At 39.1% G+C, this 24,827-nt stretch overlaps 1 protein-coding gene across 3 annotated transcripts in view; it reads right to left on the bottom strand.

Annotated features, from left to right (window-relative positions):
• Positions 1 to 24,827, bottom strand: part of LOC140730407 (synaptotagmin-14-like) — a 165,992-nt gene that overhangs the window by 8,716 nt on the left and 132,449 nt on the right. For 2 of the 3 annotated variants that reach the window (XM_073050745.1, XM_073050744.1), the window contains exons 7-8: positions 17,434 to 17,623; positions 2,318 to 2,374 (exon numbers count right to left, since the gene is read on the bottom strand). In XM_073050745.1, the coding sequence (XP_072906846.1) occupies positions 2,318 to 2,374; positions 17,434 to 17,623 (247 nt within the window). The remainder of the gene's footprint in view (positions 1 to 2,317; positions 2,375 to 17,433; positions 17,624 to 24,827) is intronic. The other variant, XM_073050746.1, reaches the window with a different exon arrangement.

The following is a 24,827-nucleotide window of genomic DNA, read 5'->3' as shown; positions in this document are numbered from 1 at the left end:
TCAAAAGATTTACATGGAAGTGTTGAGGTGAAGGCCTTAAGAGATCAGAAAGCTCCCTAACCCATGGTCAGTTCCCTTCATGGGACAGCTACAGAACCAAAGCTTTCAAGTCTTTAGAACTGTTAGGGCTTTTTAAGGATGGCACGGACCTGAGGGCAGATGCAGGTCAAAGTAAGCATGATCAAGCCCCAATACACCTCCTTCACATGTCTCTATGGTAGTGAATTTCAAAGAATCACTTCATTTGAGAGAAGAAGTTCCTCTTCATCTTATATGAGCAGTCTCTCAATTTGATGCTGCTTCTTTACTTCTAGGCATGTCCAGTAAATGGAAGATCCTCTCCCAAACGAAATCTAATTAGTTCATTATTTAAAAATAGTTAACATAATTACAGGCACCCCTCGATTTACGAATGTTTGTTTTACGCCACTTCACTTTTACAAAAGACCTACATTAGTAACCTGTTTTCACATTACAAAGAGTATTTTTGCTTTTATGAAAATTTTTCCCATATAAATTAATGGTTCTTCACCTTATGTCATTTTGGCTTAAGAATGGTTTCATAGGAACATTCTACCTTTGTAAAGGGGGGGGGGGGGGAGACACCTGTACTAGTCCTGGCAAAGAAACATTCCCCTGTTTTATGAATTTCTGTGCTGCCGACTATATTACAATTGACTCTGAATAACTTCTTGAAGAATCAGAGCCAAAAGAGTTGGAACATTATTGAGCAACACACAAAAAAACACGTGGTTCTCAGCAGGTTAGTCAGCATCTATGGAGGGAAATGAACAGCTAATGTTGCAGGCCAAGACTATTCGTCAGGACTGGAAATAAAGAGGGTAGAAGCCAGAATAAAAGGAAGGGGGATGGGTAGGATTACAATATGGCAGATGATAGGTGAACACAGGTGAAAGGGGAAAGACAGATAGTTGGGGGAAGAGGAAATTATGTCAGAAGTTGGGAGGTGATAGGTTGAAAAGAAAAAAAGGGCTGAAAAGGGAAGAATTTGACAGGAGAGGACAGTGGGCAATGGAATAAAATGAGTCAGGTAACCAGAAGAGGACAATGTGGATGATGTGCAAGTTGTGAGAGCAGGGAAGGGGTAATGGACCAAAGGAATGATAAACAAGGGTGTGGGTGAAAGGGGGAGAGGTCTGTGATTATTGAAAATTAGAGAAATCAATGTTGATTTAATAAAGATAGAGACTACCTTGCTGAATAAAAAGTGTTACTCCTCAAATCTCTGTTTAGTCCCACTCTGGCAGTAGACAAGGCCATGAACAGACAATCATTGTGGTAATGGAAAGTGGAATTAAAATGGCTGGTCACCAGGAGAACTATGTGTTATGGTAGAAGGAGTGAAGGTGCTCAGCAAAGTGATCCCTCAGTCTTCGTCAGGTATAGGGAACAGTGTTGAATTTGACAGCCACTGGTGAAACATGGCCACCTATCTCAGAATTCACCTGATATAACTGTGAAAAATAGAGTGGTTTAATCAGCTGTAAAATTAACAGAGAGTTACGTTGGATGGGTTCCAAAACCAACATTTCACCCAGCTCTATGGGCTTCGTATCTCACAAATTAGATTATAGTTCCTTGGTCTCAATTTTCTGGGTGATTAGAGTTTCAGATTTTTTTCTATTTTGCAATCTTTCATTATTAAAACATAACTTATCAACCATAGATTGAACATGTGACTCAAGATATAAAACTCCAATAAACTAGATCATGCCAATACTATGGGGTCTTAATCAGATCATATACTGTATCCAAGTTCTGAATGTCTTCAGGATTGAAATTCAACAGTTCTCAAAAATCACTTGCCATGAGCAGTATGGTTTAGTTTATGTTAAATAAATATACCATGGTATTCAGTTTTTGCATATCGCTACAAAAGCCATTAAATAAATAAAGGATTAATTCAGAAATAATGAAGAAAAGACTATGTTAATTAAGTTTTCTAAAAGTCTTGATCATAGTATCTAATATTTTAACCAAGTTGATAAATTTATTGGGATTTTGCAGCACTTTTTTCATTTATAAAAGCATTAATATTTGAAGCTCTAATATCACCTTATATATTATAGTGATGCACAGAATATTATTCCAAGTCTTCATGATTGTCCGCACAAACGTTTGATAAGGAGAGATGGCTAGTTCCAGCAGTATAATTTATCTTGATTACAGAAAACGACATTAGTTAAATATCTCTTTTAATAAGCCAGCACAAATGGTGGACAGCTTCACTGCTGGCACGTTTCTTTCACATGAAAGAGACAAGAGCCACTAATAGCAATCCTGTACTGCGACTCACCTCGGATTATATAAACCTGCCCACCTATCAAGTGTTTTAGACAACAGAACAGTCCATCTGACAACAGGGGGTGGAAAGCAGTAAAAGAAATAATGGCCAGATGTCAATAGTTGGGTGAGAAAGGGTCAAAGGTCAAAAGTTAAAACGAGGAACACTGTTTAATCGAGTGGTAAAAGTCTAACAGTTTAGTAACAAGAATGGATTCAACAGAGAGTCTTAGCATTCTGGTGAAATGAAGCATCTCTTTATGACACAAAAGTGCAAGTGTACAACTTCTTAGAAATATCATTCACAATATCAGAATATAACTATTCTTTCCCTCATCATAAACAAGAAATTCACAGGAACTTGTTTCCTTTATGCTGTTTAGTGACATAATGTTGCCCATTTTAATAACCACATTGTCAAAATCTGGAACTGATTTTCTTTATAATTGAATCAAGTAATTTTGTGAATTATCAAGATATTAGTTACCATACTAAAACATAATTCTATCTAACACCTTGAAGGATGGGCCTTCAAGTGTCACTTGAGGAAGGTTAACAAGTCCTCTTACGATAAATATATGTAACTTTGCAAAGATTTTCTTTTTAAGTGCCATTTATTTCTACACACAGTAGTAGTGCAACAATTATAAATTTTGACTAGATGAAAATATTAGTTTTTGACTGTTGTATATCTTAGCAGTTAGACTGTAAGACATAGTGTAAGAGCAGAATTAGGCCATTCAGTCTATCAAGTCAGCTCCGCCATTCAATCATGGCTGATCCTTCTTTTCCCCTCCACAGCCTCACTACCAGCCTTCTCCCCATATCCTTTGATGACATGTCCAATCAAAAAACTCTCAATCTCTGACTTAAATACACCCAACGACCTGGCCTCCGTAGTTGCCTGTGGTAAAAAAAATTCCACAAATTCACCATCCTCTGGCTAAAGAAATTTCTCCACGTCTCTGTTTTATATGGATGCCCTCTATCCTGACGCTGTGCCCTCTTGTCCTAGACATCCCCACCATGAGAAACATCCTTTCCACATCTATTCTTTCTAGGCCTTTCAACGTTCAAAAAGTTTCAATGAGATTCCCCCCCCCCCCGCAGCCTTCTAAATTCCAGTGAATACAAGCCTAGAGCCTTCAGACATTCCTCATATGATGACCCTTTCATTCCCAGAATCATCACTGTGAACCTCCTCTGGACCCTCTCCAATGCCAGCACATCTTTTCTTTGATAAGCAGCCCAAAACTGTTCAAGGTGAGGCCTCACCAGTGCCTAATAAAGTCTCTTTGCATCTCAAATTTTTGGAAATATCCTACATATTTATTTCTTCTACCAAAGTGCAGGACCATGCATTTTCTAACATTGTATTTCATTTGCCACTTTCTTGCCCTACTCTCCAACCTGTCTAAGTCCTTCTGCAGCCTTCCTGTTTCATCAACATTACCTAGCTCTCCACCAATCTTCATGTCATCTGCAAACTTGGCAACAAAGCCATCTATTTCATCATCTGAATCATTGATCTGCAGCATAAAAAGAAGCAGTCCCAACACTGACCCCTGCAGAACACCACTAGTCACTGGCAGCCAACCAGAAAGGAATTGTTTTAGTCCCACACCTTGCCTCATACCCACCAGCCAATGCTCTAACAATGCTAGTAACTTTCTTGTGATACATTAGGCTTTTAACTTGGCATATAGCCTCATGTGTGACACCTTGTCAAAGGCCGTCTGAAAATCCATATACAACATCCACTACATCCCCTTTATCTATCCTACTTGTAATCTCCTCAAAGAATTCCAACAGGTTCATCAGGCAAGGATTTTCTCTTAAGGAAACCATGTTGACTTTGTCTTATCTTGTCCTGTGTCACCAAGCGCTCCATAACCTCATCCTTAACAATTGACTCGAACATCTTCCCAACCACTGAGGTCAAACTAACTGGTCTAAAATTTCCTTTCTGCTGCCTCCCTCCTTTCTTAGAGTGGAGTGACATTTGCAATTTCCCAGACCTCAGGAACCATGCCAGTGTCCAATAATTTTTGAAAGATCATTACTAATGCCTCCACAATCTCTACCGTTACCTCTTTCAGAACCCTAGGGTGCAGTTCATTTGGCCTAGGTGACCTTTAGGTCTTTCAGCTTTTTGAATACCTTCTCCCTTGTAATAGTATCTGCACTCATTTCTCTTCCTTCACACCCAATACCTGGCACACTGCTAGTGTCTTCCACAGTGAGGACTGATACAGAACATTCATTTTGTTCAGAATCACGTTTATTATCACTGGCATGTGGTGTGAAATTTGTTAATTTAGCTCATCTGCCATCTCCTTGCCCCTGTTATTGTTTCTCTGACCTTATTTTCTAGCAGTCCTATATCCACTCTCATCGCTCTCTTATTTTTTTATATACTTGAAAAGACTTTTACTATCCACTTTGATATTGTTTGCTTGCTTGTTTTTCTATTTCATCTTATCCCTCCTAATGATTCTTTTAGCAGCCTTCTGTAGGGTTTTAAAAACTTTCCAATCCTCTATCTTCCTGCTAGTTTTTATTTTGTTGTATGCCCTCTGTTTAGCTTTTACATTACCTTTGACTTCCCTTGTCAGCTATAATTGTACTATTTTTCCCATTTGAGTATTTGCTTGATTTTGGAATACATCTATCCTGCACCTTCTTCATTTTTCCCAGAAACTCAAGCCACTGCTGCTCTGCTGTCAGCCCTGTCAGCATCTCCTTTCCACTTACTTTGGCCAGCTCCTCTCTCATACCACTGTAATTTCCTTTACTCCACTGAAATACTGCTATGTCAGACTTTACTTTCTCACCATCAAATTTCAAGCTGACCTCAATCATATTGTGATCACTGCCTCCTAAGGATTCCTTTACTTTAAACTCCCTAATCGCCTCCATTTAATTACATAACACCCAATTCAGTATAGCTGATCCCCTAGTAGCCTCAATGCCAAGCTGCTCTAAAAAGCCATCTCATAGGTATCCAACAAATTCTTGAGATCCATTACCAACCTGATTTTCCCAAACTACCTGCATGTTAAAATCTCCCATGACTATCATAACATTGCCCTTTTCACACACCTTTTCTATTTCCCATTGTAATCTGTAGTCCACATCGCAGCTATTGTTTGGAGGCCTGTATATAATTGCAGGCAGGGGCCTTTTACGCCTGCAGTTTCTTAACTCAACGCACAAGGATTCAACATCTTCCAATCCTATGTCACATCTTGCTAATGATTTGATGCCATTCTGTACTAGCAGAGTCAGGCCACCCGCTCTGCCTATCATTTTGATACAATGCGTAGCCTTGGACAATCAGCTCCCAACTACAATCATCCTTCAGCCATGATTCAGTGATGGCCAGATCATATCCAACAATCTGTAATAGTGCAACAAGATCCCCTTATTTCTTATACTCTGTGCAGTGAGATTTAACACCGAGTACTGTATTTGCTACTCTTTTTGATTCTGCGTTCCTAATGCACAGATGCTCACCCTGCTGGCTGCAATTTTGTCCTATCATCTACCTGTGCTTCATGACAGTCTGACTGCATGCTACCTTTGCTTTTTTACCATCTGTCATATCCTGAGTCCCTTCACTCTGATTCCCATCTCCCTGCCAAACTAGTTTAAACCCTCCCCATCAGCTCTAACAAACCTACCCACTAAATTATTGGTCCCCCTCAGGTTCAGGTGCAACCCGCCCCTTTGTACACAATATACCTCCCTCAGAAGAGATCCCAATGATCCAATAACCTGAAGCCTTGCCCCCTGCACCAGCTTCTCAGCCACACATTTATCTGCAAAATTATCCTATTTCTACCTTCATTTCACCTGAAGAGTTAAGGATTTACACATCCAATCTAACTAACTTCAAAAATAATTTACTTTTGGGGAATAAAAGAACAGAGGAAGTGAAGCAGTAGAAAAAACAGTTTGTTATTTGGTAAGAAAATTATTGCACTTCTTCTGTGTTTACTGCAATGGCTATGTCCACTAATATAACAAAATAGCAAAAAATATTATCTGCAGTTCAATGCACTTACATTCATTTCATACAAGTGCCAGTATAACATGTAACTTGCCACTTAATGTGAATGGCAAACATTTTCAAAATTCTGAAATAAAACAGAAAACTCTGGATATACTCATCAAGACATGCAGTATCTGTGAAGAGGGCTAAAAAGGTAACTTTTCAGGCCAATTATCTTTCAGCAGCCAAGTGAATAACAAAAGATAGGTCTAAATGTGTAATTAGGTACAAACATATAAGAATCTGAAATCAACAAAGGGAGAGATTTTTTTTAAAAGCCTGAATGCTGTAAATGCAAGATATGGGGCTACTGATTACCTGAAAGTGTTGAATTCTGTTCTGAGTCCAGAAAGCTGTGATGTGCCAAGTCAGAAAATGAGATCTTGCTCCTTGAGCTTGCAGTAGGTTTTACTAGATATTGTAGGAGGCCAAAGACAGAGAGATCGGAGTGGGAACAAGTTAAAGTGATAGGCAAACAGAACCATAGAATCATGTCTTCTTTATGAACAGATGTGTTCTGTAAAGCAGTCAACCTATTTTGTGTGCAGTTTGCTCACTGCAGAAGTAACCACATCGTTAGCACCAAATGCAGGTTTGCTAGAACTGTTGGAGAGTGTTTAAACTAATTTGGTGGGGGAATGGGAACCAGACTGATAGGGTTGAGGACAGGCAGATGATTGGACAAAATTGCAGTCATTCGAATGAATTGAAGTGTAGGGTGATGTGGGCATCAATGAGTCATGCAGAAAGTAGTTCATAGTTAGGAGCTTAATATACAAGGATACTCCTTGTATGAAAAGGACAGGCAGTAGGCAGGCAGAGGGTGTGGGGTGGTTCTGTTGGTAAAAAAAAATTAAATCAAATCCTTAGAAACAGGTGGCATAGGATCGGAAGATGTAAAAACCTTGTGTGTACTTAAGAAACTGCAAGGGTAAAAAGGCCCTGATGGGAGCTATATACAGACCCCTGAATAGTAGCCAGGATGTGGGATATAAGTTACAATGATAGATAGAAGAAGCATGTAATAAGCGCAATGTGATATTAGTCATGGGGGGTTTCAATATGCAAGTAGATTGGGAAAATCAGGTTGGTGCCAGATCCCAAGAGAGGGAATTTGTGGAATGCCTATGAAATGGTTTTTTAGAACAGCATATAGTTGAGTCCACTGGAAGAAATTCAATTCCAGATTGAGAGGTGTGTAATTAAACAAATTTGATTAGGGAGTTTAAGATAAAGGAACCCTTAGGAGCCAGTGATCATAATATAATAGAATTTGCCCAGTTTGAGAGGGAGATAAAGTCAAATGTGTCAATATTACAATGGAGTAAAGGGAATTACAGAGGCATGAGAAAGGAACTGGTCAAAGTTAATTGGAAGGGGACACTATCAGAGATGACAGCAGAACAGCAATGGCTGGAGTTTCTGGGTGTAATTCAGAAAGTGCAGGATAGATACATCCCAAAGATGAAGTAGTATTCTAAAGGGAGGATGAGGCAACATTAGCTGACAAGGGAAGTCAAAGAAGCATAAAAGCAAAAAAGAGAACATATAACATAGCAAACATTTGTGGGAAGATCAAGAATTGTGAAGATTTTAAAAGCCAACAGAAGGCAACTATAAAAGCACTAAGAAGAGAAAAGATGAAATATAAAGGAAGCAAGACAATAATAGAAAAGTATAAGAGGATACCAAAAGTTTTTACAGATCTAGAAAGAGTAAAAGAGAGATGAACGTGGATATTGGACAGGTGGAAAATTATACTGGAAGACACGATCAGTATGCCAGAAATTCAAGAGTGTCGGGGACAGAAGTAAGTGCAACTGCTGATACTAGGGGAAGCTGAAAGGTCTGAAGATAGATAAGTCACCTGGACCAGATGAACTATACCCCAGATTCTGAAAGAGGGAGCTGAAGAGATTGTCTTAATAATTATATTTCAAGAATCACTGGAAAATCGCAAAAATCACTCCACTCTTTAAGAGGGAGGGAAGCAGCAGAAAGGAAATTGTAGGACACAAAGTACACTGCAGATGCTGTGGTCAAATCAAGACGTACAAAAAAGCTGGATGAACTCAGCAGGTCGGGCAGCATCCGTTGAAAGAAGCAGTCAACGTTTTGGGTCCGGACTCTTCGTCAGGCAAAAAAGCTGGATGAAATCAGCAGGTTGGGCATCAAACTATGCCTGGCTATGCCTGCCGCTTCGTGGGTTATGTGGAACAGTCTATACTCCAAATCTATACTGGTACTGCTCCCCAACTTTTTCTTCGATACATTGACAACTACATTGGTGCTGCTTCCTGCACCCATGCTGAGCTCGTCAATTTCATTGACTTTGCCTCTAACTTTCACCCAGCCCTCAAATTCACTTGGTCTATCTTGGACACTTCTCTCCCCTTTCTCGAACTCTCAGTCTCCATCTCTGGAGATAGACTGTCCACTGACATCTTCTATAAACCCACTGACTCCCATAACTACCTTGATTATACCTCTTCCCACCCTGCCAAATGCAAAAATTCTATTCCCTATTCCCAGTTCCTCCGTCTCCACCGCATCTGCTCCAAGGATGAGGCTTTCCATTCCAGGAAATACCAAATATCCTCTTTCTTTAAGAATCATGATTTCCCTTCTGCCGTCATCAATGATGCCCTCACCCGCATCTCCTCCATTTCCCGCACTTCGGCACTCATCCCATCCTCCCATCACCACAACAGGGACTAGGTTCCCCTTGTCCTCACCTATCACCCCACCAGCCTCCGGATCCAGCATATTATTCTCCGCAACTTCCGCCACCTTCAACAGGACCTCACCACTAAGGACATCTTTCCCTCTCTACCCCTCTCTGCTTTTCGCTGGGATCGTTCTCTCCACGACTGCCTGGTCCACACCACCCCACAGATCTCCCACCTGGCAATTATCCCTGCAAGCGTAAGTTCTACACCTGTCCCTGCACCTCCTCTCTTACCACCATTCAGGGCCCCAAACAGTCCTTCCAGGTGAGGCAACACTTCACTTGTGAGTCTGTTGGGGTAATCTATTGCATCCGGTGCTCTCGGTGCGGCCTCCTCTACATCGGCAAGACCTGACGCAGATTGGGGGATCGCTTTGTCGAGCACCTACGCTCCGTCCGCCACAACAGACAGGATCTCCCAGTTGCCACTCACTTCAGCTCTTCTTCACATTCCCATTCAGATATGTCCATACATGGCCTCCTCTACTGCCATGATGAGGCCAAACTTCGGTTGGAGGAACAACATCTCATATACCATCTGGGTAGTCTCCAGCCCCTTGGTATGAACATCGAATTCTCCAACTTCCAGTAATTCCCTCCCTCTCTCTTCCCCCATCCCACCTTCACTCTGTCTCCTCTTCTAGCTGCCTATCACCTCTCCTGCCTATCCCCTCCCTGCTTCCCCTCCCCCACCCCTTGATCTTTCCTCTGATTGGTTTTCCACCCTCCCCCCACCTTCTTTATAGGGCCCCTGCCCCCTCCTTCTTTAGTCCTGACAAAGGGTCTCGACCCAAAACGTTGACTGCTCCTTTCAACGGATGCTGCCCGACCTGCTGAGTTCATCCAGCTTTTTTGTACATCTTAAATTGTAGGACAGTTAGCCTGACCAGTGGTTAGGAAGATGTTGAAGTCCATTCCCAAGTTCAATGTTCATAGTAAATTTATTACCAAAGTACTTATATGTCAACATGTACAAACCTGAGATACTTTTTTTGTGGATATACAAGAAACATCTAAGAACATAACAAAATCAATGTAAGACCACACACAATGGGATGGACAAACAACCAACGTACAAAAGAGAACAAACTATGCAAATACAAAAGTAAGTAAGTAAATAAATAAATAAATCTCTGTGTGTGTGTGTGTGTGTGTGTGTATATATATATATATATATATAGAGAGAGAGAGAGAGAGAGAGAGAGAACATCAGATGAAAAATCCTTGAAAGTGAGTCCATAGGTTTTGGCAAATGAAGTTATCCCCTCTGGTTCAAGAGCCTGATCGTTGAGGGGTAATAATGATTCATAAAACTGATGGTGTATGTCCTGAGGCTTCTGAGCCTTCTTCCTGAAGATAGCAGCAAGAAGGGAGCATGGTCTGGGTGGTGGGGGGGGGGGGGGGGGGTCCCTGATGATGGATGCTGCTTCCCTGGAAGAGCACTCCCTGTAGATGTGCTCAATGGCACAGAGGCTTTACCCATAATGGATTGGGATGATTCCACTACTTTTTTGTAGGAATTTCCATTCAAGGGCATTAGTGTTTCCAAACCAGGCTGTGAAGCAACCAGTCAATGGACTCTCCATCACACATCTGTAGAAATTTGGCAAAGTCCTAGATGCCATGACAAATTTTTGCAAACTTCCAAAGAAGTAGAGGTGTTGCTGTTCTTCCTTCGTAATTGCACTTACACGCTGGGCCCAGGTCAGATCCTCTGAAATGACAAACTGAAGAATTTAAAGTTGTAGACCCTCTCCACTTCTGATCCCTTGATGAGGACTGGCTCATGGGCTTCCAGTTTCTTACTCCTGAAGTCAATAATATGCTCACTAGTCTTGCTGACGTTGAGTAAGAGCTAGTTGTTATGGCACCACTCAGCCAGATTTTCAATCTTCCTCCTATATGCTGATTCATCACCACTTTTGATTCGATCAATGCCAGTAGTGTTGTCAACAAACTTAAATAAGCTAAAGCGTACTGCCTTGTAGTGCACCTGTGCTAATGGAGATTGTTACCAACCCAAACTGACTGGTGTCTGCAAGTGAGGAAATCGAGGATCCAATAGCATAAGGATAGATAGATAGATAGATAGATACTTTATTCATCCCCATGGGGAAATTCCAACTTTTTTCCAATGTCCCATACACTTGTTGTAGCAAAACTAATTACATACAATACTTAACTCAGTAAAAAAATATGATATGCATCTAAATCACTATCTCAAAAGCATTAATAATAGCTTTTAAAAAGTTCTTAAGTCCTGGCGGTAGAATTGTAAAGCCTAATGGCATTGGGGAGTATTGACCTCTTCATCCTGTCTGAGGATCAAGACCAAAGTGTTGAAGCTTATTGGTTAGCTTAGAGGGGAAGATGATATTGAATGCCGAGCTGTTGTCAATAAGAGCATCCTGAGATATCGAGATATTCCACAGTTGCGTGAAGAGCCAATGAAATGGCATCTGCTGTGGAACCGTTGCGCTGGTAGGCAAAATGGAGCAGATCCAAGTTGCTGAAAGTGAGGAGGAATTTCTTTAGCCAGAGAATAGTGAATCTGTAGAATTTATTGCCATGTCAGCTGTGGAGGCCATGTCATTGAGTATGTTTAAACAGGAGGTTGATAGGTTCATTAGTCAGGGTTCATAACTAATGTGGAAAAGGCAGAAGAAGTTTACAGCAGTTGAAGGCAGAGTTAAGATGGCGTTAAACAGCGACTCCTTTGCTTGCATCTTCAGAATCAACTCTATTTCCATCTTTAATATCTTTATTTTTCCCTTTCAGGGTTCTTTTGAAGACCCTGACCTGGAGTTACACGCAGACTTCGGTTCTTTGCGGGAATGGGACCTGTTCTTGGGGTTTCAGAACCTTTTGTTGTTGTTCGGCATGCCAAGGTTTCAGCCTGAAAGTCCAGCTCGAAGTCAAAGCCTAAGATCGTGGGGCTCTGGAGACAGGCAGATCGAGGGTTGGTTTCACGGCAGGAGACTCATGTGTCGTCGGGGATGCCAGAAAATCTTTCACTGTGGGCCTGAAGACCCAAGATCTTTGTGATCTTCAGGCACAGAGCTCGAGAAAGGGGACAAAATGGACTTTTTAACATCATAAACCAGCAGATTGTTGTTATGTCTCCCACTCGCTGTGAAAATGGGGGACACCTCCCTAATAAGGGAGAGGGAGAACCTGTGGTTTGTCGATTGCCAGATGAAATGCGATAGTCTTTGGGGTAACTGCAAGGTCTGTGTCTTTGCTATTGCCTAGCTCACGCTTGTGCTTGGTAGTGGGTGTGCTTTTATTTTGCTAGGGGAGGGGGGGATTGCTGCTTGCTGCCGCTTACAAGCGGGAGGGAGGAGCTCGGGGGGCCTTGGGGTTCTCACGTTTAACTATCAGTCATTCTTTAGGGTACTTCATGGATGTTTGCGAAGAAAAATCATTTCAGGATGTATATTGTATACATTTCTCTGACATTAAATTGGACCTTTGAACCTTTGAATGAGTTTGAGGGGGGTAATAAATTAGTCAGGATGAAATCATAGAGGAAACTTGATGGGTCAAGTGGTCTAATTCTTTTCCTATGTCTTATGGTCTCAATACAGTACACTAAATTGAAAGAAGTCCAAGTAAATTACTGTTTTATCTGAGAAGGAAGACTGAATCTAAAGATAGTGAGTAGGGGAGGATATGAATGATGTGATGTAGCTGCTCAGGCACTGGCAGAAAAGCCTCCATGAGGTGTGGCTAGTGAAGTTGTGTACCCCAAATGGAACAGCTCTCTGGAGCTCTGAAATACAAAGGGGGCAGAAGAAAAATCATTTTGGTGGGAACATTGTGCTGGAGATGTCAACCTTACAAGCAAAGTCCATTGAATGTGGAGTTTGGTGGGATGAAAGGCAACAAAAAGGGAAACTTTATCCTTTCTGAAAGTAGGGGAAAGGTGGAAATGAGAGGTGTGAGAAACGGCACATACATGCTTGAGAGACTGGTAATAAGATAGATCGTTGGTGTGCAAGGTATAATGGTCACAACAGACAAAATGGAGAGAAGAAAGTTGGAGAATGAAGTCCTTCAGAAAATGGGTTAGAAGAATGTGTGCTAAATATCGCTCTAACGGCCCTTAGATGCATAATGGATACTGGGTGCATTGAACTAGAAAGCTTCATGGTCCATGTCCAATCCTTCCCTACCATTCTACCATTTCTCTATTGCTATTTAAGCAAGAGGAACAAGATAATATCTTCTGGTTAGGACTCTTCAGCTTCCTGGGCTCAAAATTGATTTCAATTTCAGATGATCAATAATTCCATCTTCTACATTTCACATATCAAAATATAAAAAGGGCAAAATTACAGATAACTTTTTAATTCTCATTTGAATGCTTATACCATTCACAACAAAGTGCATGAAATAACAACCCAAAGAAAAGATTTTGTCATAAATTTGAGCACATACAATTGGGTGAAGTATACTAATATGGATTTAAAATTAGTTAACACATAGAAGGCAACAATAGGAATATATAAGTCCTTCTCAAGTTAGTAAGCTAAGACAAGTGGGATACCATAGGGATCAGGACTTTGGTCACAGCTATTCAAAATCTGTATTGATGACTTGTCAGAGGGGGCGAACTGCAACATTTCCTAGATTGCTGATGATACATGGCAAAGTGACTGTGGGTTGCAAGAAAGATGCAAAGAGCCTTCTAGACCAAGTGAATTAGCAAGATTATGAATGAGGGAACCAAAAGAAATATTACCAAGTATCCTGATGATACAAAACTAGATGGATTATAAGGATATGAATATGGCTTAAAGGAGATGTAGATCAATTATGTGAGTGAAAGAGAAAATGGCAGATGCAACCTAATGTGAAAAGGATGAGGCCATCCACTTTGGCGCACAAAACTAGGTCTTATCAAGCTTGAAACACTTGAGCATTACAACGTTTTCTTTTTAAGTTGTGTCGCAAATGCACCTTACTATTTGTTAATTTACCAGTGATAATATTACTTTATGTGTTATGTGTGCGAGTTATATGTCAGTGTTATGCACCTTGGTCGAGAGGAACATTGTTTCATTTGGCAGTATACATGTGTATAGTTGGACGACAACAAACTTGAACTTGAAAATAGAAAAGCAAGCTATTTTTAAATGGTGAAAGAATGGAGTATATTGATCTGCAATGGGATCTCAATATCCTTGAGTACAAATTATTAAAAATTGATATGTAGTGCAACAATTAGGAAGGCAAATAGAGTGTTGTCTTTTATTACAAAATCATTTGAGTGAAGAAGTAAAGTTTTCTTCTTTGTTTTTCATAAGGCTTTGGTGAGATTGTATTACATAGTTTATATATATATATAGGTTTGGTCTCCTCTAGTTTAGGAGTCGCAGAATATAGGCCTGGCTGTTTATGACTAAGATGAGAAAAAAACATTTCTTCATTCAGACAGTGAGTCCTCTGGAATTCTCTCCTCCAGTCATTGAATTTATTCAAAACAGAGATCAATAGGTTCCTGAATATTAGGAGAATACAGATATTGGGATAATGCAGAAACATAAAGATGAGGTAGAAGATCAGCCTAAACTTACTCCTAATGCTTGCGCTTTTATGTTTGTATATTTCCAGAGTTCAACAATTTATCTTTTGGTATTGCATCTCTCCTGTCTACTATAGTGTTTTCTTCATCCCTCCACTTTTTTTCCTGAATCTTAAAGGAATGTTCCCTTCATCTTTTCCTAGTTTTAATGAAAGATTAATCATCAGAGATGTAAACTCCTCTTCCTTCTCTACACATGCTGCCTGATCTGTTGAGTATTTCCAGCATTTTCTGTTTAATTTCAGATTTTCAGCAGTCTTGGTATTTTATTTATTGATTCTATTTTCCAAAATTGCCTGTGAAGATGCTTTCAGAAATGTAGTGGTGCAATCCAATTATCTGCCAAAAATAACGAAGATTTGAAATTCACAATCATAACTAAAGTCAGTGAAATGCCAATCATACACGTGTCATACCATCAAAAATGGCACTTTTCAATGGCCAATGTTTCATTTTGAGTAGCTTCAAGTTGAGCAACTTAACTATCATAACCAACTTGTAGATATGTTCCAGGACAAAATTGTGTTCTTAGCCCAGAATGTGATGCGAAACACATGGAGCCATATTTAGTATCACATGTGCTTCGAAGCCCCAGGATTCCATTGTACCAGGCAGTAGCCACCTTTAATAGAACTGATAATTTTTACCAGAGCAAATACCTACCAGAAAAGTTACATAAATTCTTGTTAAAACAACTGTAAAATAATTCTGCAATTACAGAAAGTGGCATCAATTAATTTTACTATGGCAAATGCCATTATTCTTAAGTTAATGCACAATATTTCCACAATAACAAACAGATTCGGGTGTGTTATATTTACAGAGTGTAATTATTGAACAATAAATAGATGATTATATTTGCATTTTGCTTTAGATTTTATAACATCTTTTATATTTGTTAGAATTTGTAGTAGTTCCTCTTAACTAGTTACATTTAAGAACTATTTTTTTAATGTGGGCTTGCTAAGAATGCAAGGATCCTAAGATATTCACAAGCTGACCTAAAACAATTATAACTTGTATACTTTGGTAATGAAGCAAAATAACACAAACCTAATTTATTTTTCATTTTTCTGCAACGGAGGTGAATTTGATCTGAAAGTCAAAACATTTTAACATTAATTTGTATTGTTTTAGATCTGATCAAAATATCACACAGGGCAATGCTGGAATTCCATGAGTTTTAGCAAAATTTGTTTTCTCTAGCAAGCAATTTCAATGATTTGGGGAATGTGTACAGTGTTAATTTGTAAAATGATAGAAGTATCAAGTGAAATTATTTAAGAGAACCCTTTCATGACTGTTTTTGAAGTGACACTAAAACTAGCCATTTTGTACAATTCATTTGCTTCACTTTGGTTTCTTTTTATTCAGTCACTTAGATGCTAGTTTTATTGCTATTTGTACTAAGTAAAATATAATACCTCAGCATGAATAAAGTGTATTTTGTTCAGCTGTTATATGAAGCTAGAATGTGCTATTAGTTGAGCACATTTGTACTGTATAACAACCATTATTCACTATTTTAATTAAGCTATTATTCTTTCAAAGCATTTATCTCCAGTAGTGATTTCTAACCTATCTGAATATTATTATTGGGAGACTTCAGTTACTTAAAATATCCTATAGCAGTATCATCTTTAGAAGCATTTTATTATTTGTATTGTAAATTAAGTTGATATGTGTGGATGTCAAGCATATCATATGTAACATTTTACATTATTATCTGAACTCAGTAAGGCAATATACCATTCCCACTTTTGCAGCAGCAACTAATCCCAAGTCTCATGCAGGATAGTTACAGTTTAAGTTTTCTTTTCCTGCACAGGCAAACGCTGACCCCTTAACCCAAATTCAGAAATTCAGCCACTATTCCACCAAACAAGTATCTGCATTTCTTTTACTAACTGATGTTCTTGACTGAGAGATCACAAAAAAAGGTTGAGAGTGCTCATTTAGTGATCAATTACTGACGGTGTCACTAATTATATTGTAATTGACACCAAGCACATATGTTTAATAAAATATCTCATAAAGCAGGGATTTTCACTTTAGTAGCCTGGATTACTGATTTGAGTATTTGAAGAGAAAGTAGACAGTATTAAACAATGCCAATTGGAGCATTCACCCTTTGGTAGGAATTTTTGATATTATATGAAAAGTAATTAAAAATTTATTATTTTTGTCTTTTTGATCTGACTACTGAGAAATAAATGTAGAAAATCTAATTACTCATTCGTGAGGACCTAGTACAAAGCATGTGAAACGTCTAGTAAATGATAAAGTGGTTATTCTTTTTTACTACATGACTTTGTGCAGGAATTGGCACTGGTAAAGTCTGGAAGTAATAATAAGTTAACATAATAAAAAAGCAACATGCATACACAAGTGGAGAATGCAGACTATTACCTGATCAATGCAGAGACTCAAATAGCACAGATTAAGCACTAATGGCAATGTGCTTTTACCAAAATAAGATTTGAGACTTTAATCCTGACCCATCTATATTTTCCTTACTAATTTGACATCACTGCAGATAAAAAAGTCCACATTTCTCCACCGCCACACATAATTTCCAAAGAACATCAATTTACTTGAGTTTTCTAATTAATAACAGAAGAAAAATAACTTTATTTGGTGACCAGAGTGCCTGCACTACTTCAATAAGTTTTTAAAAAATTAAATGTTGTACAGTATATACTTCCAGTTTACACAAGACACATTCATCATTACTGGATTCCAGACAAGTCTTGTACTCACTAGGTGGTCTATTCACTGCCAAGTTTTTGAAGTGGCTTCCTTTTATGACTTCAACTGACAGTCTGCCAGTGGTGGCATTATACAGCAGACCAACTAGAATTTCTGGTGTTGAGCCATGTGCCAGAGACTGACAGGAAGAAGTGCTTTCACTACAGGACATCTCAGACATGCTCATTTGTGAGTCACAGCCCTAGGAAAATAGATGAAGATATTAATATTTAAGGTATATTCACCAAACAAATGCACTGGAAATGCAAATACCAAACAACTAGCCAACCAGGCAACAAATATGCTTTTATAAGGCTAGGCTATCTTTTTCATTACATGCTTACTGAAATGATGACATTTATGTTTAGCTTTTTGATAATTGCATGCTTCTGCATCTTTATGATATACAGTAAATTCACATTAGAGTTGTAAATTGTAGCATGTGTAATTTTGCCAAAAATGGTCTGCAAAATCTGAATGCGTGCTTTGTTTTGATCATCTTTAATTATTCATACTTCTTCAAAGTGCTAGTACAATCTGATATAAGGAGCAAACTGAAGTTTATGTGTACATGAAATAACAAGTTTTAACAATGCAGTAAAGTGCAATTATATAAATTTATATCATTCAGAAGAGATTGTACAGATGCATTGTAATTCTGTCACCTGATTCAGCTCTACCTGAACCCTTCCTCTTAGGGTTTAGATTGGATGAATAGCCATGCACCAACCACACCAACTTTTGAGTATTTACTCCACACTTCCAAGTGAGTGATCTTGTAACAAGACAATTGACTACTGTTATTCTTTTTTTCATTGTTATTCAACAGCATTAAGTTCCAGTCCATCATATAACACTTCAAAATTAAGTGCCAAGTGAATATAACACCAGGTTATAAATAAGCATGCCCCTTCATCAGCCTTAAGAGTTGCGGCTGAAAAAGGATTTGTGTTTCAGTTACATACAGCACTTCACTTAATGGTTTCTCCTATCATTGAGGCCACCTAAATGCATTTTCAGACATTACTGCAGCGTTGAAAATTATAATCTTCGAGTATTGCAATGAAGAAAGTTTCCATGAAAAGAAGCTCCCAATGAGTGAGTGTGAAAGATACCTGTCTCCTTACAGATAATGCATTGTTTTGACAAAACAATTTAAAACAACAAAAGGTCTTTTCAATGGTTCGTTAAAATATAAACCTAGAAATTTTATTGCGCCCTCATATAGATCAGAATTGTGATACAGCCAATGAAACTCTATCCAGAATTGTGCTGGATCCGGAGTTAACAGGTGAGAGAGATCCATCAGTTGACGCAATAGTGCTTCGATAGTTATGTGGCTGGGTAGCTAGAAATTCTTGTGGAGGTGAGTTGAAATTGGAGATCAGGGGTGTTGGTTTATCTTTGGTTAGCTTTGGGTTGATTGGGTAAAATGATGGTGGGTGAGGGCTGGAGATGACAAGGGATATTGGGACCAGGATTAATCAGAGGTCAGGCATACAGCCAGTCAGTGAATGATGGGTAAGATCAAAGTGGGTGTTTTGGTGTCATTTGCAAGGTGGAAGTGGTGAGTCGATGGAAGGGGAAGTAAAGAGAATTGGTAAAAAATAAGATTAACAGACATAAGACCCAGCTGTTATACTCCTAATATCTGAGAGCATCTGTTTTATGCCCCTACTGAAGCTGAGCTGAGCTCAAGTTTGATATAAACAGTGGTTTACAGAAATGAACATTGAACAAAGAACAGGCTCTTCAGACCACCATACCAGTCTAAACCTATTTCATCTGCCTACATCTGTGATCAAAATCCCTCCAACCCCTGGCTGTTTTATTTTCTTGTATAAATACCTATTGGTGTTTTGTAAATTCACAACATTAAACTAATTCAAAGAGAGACACAGGAGTCCGAAATGTGAGTCTAACTTCATGTTTACTTTAAGTGAGGCGTATACATAACATGTGGTCGTGTGATTCACATATTTATACATACAGCCCGTAATTAAACAAACAAGAATGCTTAATCAAACAATATGTACAAGCAACACACACACAATGCTGGAGGAACTCAGCAGGCCAGGCAGTGTCTATGTTAAAATGTACAGTCGACATTTCAGGCTGAGACCCTTCAGCAGGACTGGAGAAAGAAAGCTGAGGAGTAGATATAAAAGGTGGAGGGAGGGGAGCAAGAAACACAAGGTGATAGGTGAAACCGGGAGGGGATGAAGTAAAGAGCTGGGAAGTTGATTGGTAAAAGAGATACAGGGCTGGAGAAGGAGGAGTCCAATAAGAGAGAACAGAAGGCCATGGAAGAAAGTAAAGTGGAGAGGAGCACCAGAGGGAGGCAATGAGCAGGCAAGGACATAAAGTGAGAGGGGGAAAGGGGGATATGGAATGGTGAAGGGGGGGCGCTACCAGAAGTTCAAGAAATTGATGTTCACGCCATCAGGTTGGAGGCTACCCAGACAGAATATAAGGTGTTGTTCCTCCAACCTGAGTGTGGCCTTGTCACGACAGCAGAGGAGGCCATGGATTGACATATCAGAATGGGAATGAGAAGTGGAATTAAAATAGGTGGCCACTGGGAGATCCCACTTCACCTGGCAGACAGAGCACAGGTGCGAAACGGTCTCCCAATCTACATCGGGTCTCACGAATATACAGGAGGCCACACCAGGAGCACCAGACACAGTGCATGTACAAAATTACTCAAATATTATGAAATAATAAATACACAATATCTATTAAACATTATTATGATATCTGCTTCAGCCTCCTCCCTTAGCAGTGAATTCCAGGCACCTACCACTCTTAGTGTAAAAGAACTTGTCTCACAAATCTCCTTTGAACTTTCACTCTCTCACCTATATCCTCCAGGATATGACATTTCCACCAAAGGGAAAAGACATCCATGGGCTTCTTCTGCACTCTCTCCAAAGCCTGCACATACTTCCTGTAATGTGGCAACCAGAATTGTGTACAATGTTGCAATGGTGATGGAGTGATTTTTTTGTTAAAATCTTCTCAGCAGAGATTTTTCTATGTCTTACACAACTTACAATGATTTTGAAATTTTAGAAATTTTGAACTATTTACTTATCCTGTAACTAAAAAATGACCTTCGTTTCTATATGTCAATTAGTATTAAAATTAGGTGAATATTTCAAAAGGCATATACAAACCAATCAACATGGTTTGTTTGTTATGACAATTATACTTGAGAGTGAAATTGGCTTCTTTATCTAACTCACCTCTGCAATATTTCCAGCTTACCTAACATAGCTTCTACACCAATAACACCTTTAAAATGTTTAAAGAAAACTATTAAAATATCTACATAAATTCCTATGTCTCACAATATCTGTGCTCACATGAGATATCATCCTGTGAACCATTGTCATACAAAGTCAATATGGAGTATATAGGGAGAACTGATGAGTGGTTTTGGAACAGAGAAGTCATGAACACATTAAAAGACACAACAGGGTCAAAAGGCTAAATGTTCTGCTCCTGCTATTTTTTAATAATTCAATTTAAACTATCAGGTTTAAATATCCAATTTATTTTTCATCTTCCAATTTGCATCTCTGAGGCAGAATATGCCACTTAATTCAGACTTGCTTTTTTTTTAAAACTTATCCAATTACCGTAGATTCCGGATTTTAAGCCGCTACTTTTTTCCCACATTTTGAACAGCTTTGAACACTGCGGCCTTTAAAACGGAGCGGCTAATACATGATTTTTTTCATGCCGCCTCGTAAACATTTTGCCTCATAACAGTAGACCAATAAAATTGATGAGTAGTTCACAGAGGTCCAATGAAATTGTACGATAAATCAAGTGCACTTTCACAATTAAATTATTGTAAATCAGTCATTTGTACTCACCCTCATCAACATGGAAAACACTCGAAGAAAAGCATTGTGCTGCCTTTATGGCAGTTACTTAGTTTATAATATTTTCGCTTAGTAATTCATTTTCTAGTTAAAGTTAGAAGAGTTTTATCTATATTTGTTTTCTGTACTACATCGCGGGATGCTATGACGTCACACCCGGTTTCGCGGTGTCTTGTGGGAAAAATGCCGTTTGCGATGAAACGGGACGGAGGGAGGGAGCGCATTACGCGAGCGGCTTTGGATCTGAGCGAACGCTGCTTTTAAGTTAAAGGCGATCAATAACTTTTCCTGGTAGGCTGCAGTATATATATTTTTTACCAGTCGTTAGGAGATATTGGAATGTTGTTCAGTAAAGAAGTATACGCAACATATATTTAAAAGTAGCCGCGTTACGGGCACGGTTTGAAAAAAAGCATTTGCAATATGTATTTGTTTTTGTTACCATATGGATTTAATTAAAAGTTAAAAAATCCTCACGTGTAATATCTTTCTGTGTAAATATCTCATATTACAACGTGGGACACCTGCGGCCGAAAATCCGGTGCGGCCTAAAATCCGGTGCGGCCTTTACAATTAAAAAATTGATTTTATTTCTAAAATTAGAGCCAGCGGCTTTTAATCAGGTGCGCTCTGTAGTCCGGAATCTACAGTATTTCTGCTTCCTGATGCAAAGTGATTGCTCTCTTCCTCCACCTACAATCAGAAACTGTGTCGGCAACCATTGTAAGATACAACTCAACCACCTCAATTTTCCCAAAAGTACTGAAAATAATTGGAAAGAGATATAAGAAACATACAAAGTAGACCAAAGGGGGAAATCACAAGATTGTCACAGAACAAATTAAATAAACAGGAAAGAAAGGACAGAGAAACATCAGAAGAAAATAAGAAACGGGAGCAGGAAACATTAATGGATATAAACAGGATAAAGCAGAACATCACCAGAAGGGTCAGCAACTTTAATTCCTTAGTGTTATCATTTCAGAGGATCTGTACTGGGTCCAGCAAATACGTGTCATACAAAGCTGGCACAGTGGTGCCTCTACTTTCTTAAAAGTTTGCAAAGATTTGGCATGTCATCTAAAGTTTTGACAAACTTACATAGATGTGCAGTGGTATAGAAACATCAATGCCCTTGAATGGAAAAGCCTACAAAAGTGAGTACAACCCAATAAATCCTGGGTAAAACACTCCCTGCCATTGAGCACATCTACAAGGAGTGTTGTTGCTCTCGCTCTCTTCTCACTGCTACCAGTAGGAAGGAGGTACTGGAGACTCAGGGGCTACACCACCAGTTTTAGGAACAGTTATTACCCCTCAACCATCAGGCTCTTGAACAAGAGCAATTTCATTTGCACTGAAGCTGAACTGATCCTACAAACTGTGGACTCACTTTGAAGGACACTTCAACTCATGTACTTGATATTAGTTGCTTATTTATTTATTACTATTGTTTTGAATTCTTCGCCTTTTTGTATTTACGCAGTTTATTGTCTGTACATTGGTTCTCTGTCCATCTTTGTTGTGTGTGGTTTTTTATTGATTGTATTATGCTTCTTTGTATTTACTGTGAATACCTTCAAGAAAATGAATCTCAGGGCTGTATATGGTGACATATATGTACTTAGATATTAAATTTACTTTGAACAAAGTAAAGAATAAAAGAAACAAAGAAGAAACAAGAGGAGGGAAAGAAATAAAAATAGAAACAGGCAAGTGAAGAGCAGCCATCTCCCCATGGCATGAAAATGGAAGATATAGAAAACTCATCCTTCAAATGTTAATAAGGAATGCTAGATTTCTTCAGCCACGGTGATGGCAGTTAAAAAAATCACTCCATGGAAAACCGAAATGGTAACATTTTTGATGTCTGTGCTTCAAGGTTTGGGTATAACCAACACTGCTATTTTCTACACTTTCACTGAATTGGAACAGGTCCCTAAACCTAGATTTAAGTCAAAAACATGGCATTCTCCAGGGTTACTATAGAAAGCAATGATGAATTATTCCAAATTTACATTTGAATCCAAATCTGTTTTGTATAGCAAACACAGCATTATTCTCTTTCAACCTAAGACCTCTGGAAATAAGCCATGGACAATCAATGCCAATATAGCTCTGCAATCAGCCTGCAAGATGAATCATGCCCATTTCCATAAAACTTCCTTCTCATTCAGATTTGTATCAGACCCAAGATTCTACTGGTGCATAATTTATCACCATCCATAGTTCTCACTTTTTGTAAATCTCCTCTCCAAGCTGCAGTTTTCCGAACTAAAATCTATTGAGAGGAACCATTTTTTGTGTAATCTATACAGGATATTTGAAGGAACTATATTAATTTACAAATAATGTTAATGTCACATAATTCATATAACTTACCAAGTAATAACATTTACAAACTGTTTTTTTCCCCGAGGTTCAAATGCAATAATTTGTAAGAAGCACTGACTGCCTCAAAACAGTTTAAAAACATAGAAAACCTACAGCACAATACAGGCTCTTCGGCCCACAAAGTTGTGCCGAACATGTCCCTACCTTAGAAATTACTAGGCTTACCCATAGCCCTCTATTTTTCTAAGCTCCATGTACCTATCCAGAAGTCTCTTAAAAGACCCTATCGTATCCGCCTCCACCACTGTTGCCGGCAGCCCATTCCACACACTCACCACTCTCTGTGTAAAAAACTTACCCCTGCCATCTCCTCTGTACCTACTCCCCAGCACCTTAAACCTATGTCCACTTGTGGCAACCATTTCAGCCCTGGGAAAAAGCATCTGACTATCCACAATATCGATGCCTCTCATCATCTTATATACCTCTGTCAGGTCACCTCTCATGCTCCGTCGCTCCAAGGAGAAAAGGCTGAGTTCACTCAGCCAAGTAAGGCATACTCCCCAATCCAGGCAACATCCTTATAAATCTCCTCTGCACCCTTTCTATGGCTTCCACATCCTTCCTGTAGTGAGGCGACCAGAACTGAGCACAGTACTCCATGAAGGGTCTGACCAGGGTCCTACATAGCTGCAACGTTACCTCTCGGCTCATAAATTCAATTCCACGGTTAATTAAGGCCAATACACTGTATGCCTTCTTAACCACACAGTCAACCTGCGCAGCTGCTTTGAGCGTCCTATGGACTCGGGTCCCAAGATCCCTCTGATTCTCCACACTGCCAAGAGTCTTACCATTAATACTATATTCTGCCATCATATTTGACCTACCAAAATGAACCACTTCATGCTTGTCTGGGTTGAACTCCATCTGCCACTTCTCAGCATAGTTTTGCAACCTATCAATATCCCGCTGTAACCTCTGACAGCCCTCCACACTATCCAGAACACCTCCAACCTTTGTGTCATCAGCAAACTTACTAACCCATCCCTCCACTTCCTCAACCAGGTCATAGTTTTCATGATCAGAATTTGTTGAATTACTGAAAATCACAAAACTACTGTAAAATCACAAAAATGCTGTAAATCTGAAACACAAATAAAATTTGCTGCATTTTCT

Source organism: Hemitrygon akajei, chromosome 7 (genome assembly GCF_048418815.1).
Source record: "Hemitrygon akajei chromosome 7, sHemAka1.3, whole genome shotgun sequence".
NCBI classification, from domain to species: domain Eukaryota; kingdom Metazoa; phylum Chordata; class Chondrichthyes; order Myliobatiformes; family Dasyatidae; genus Hemitrygon; species Hemitrygon akajei.
This window is presented reverse-complemented; position numbering and strand designations above follow the sequence as displayed.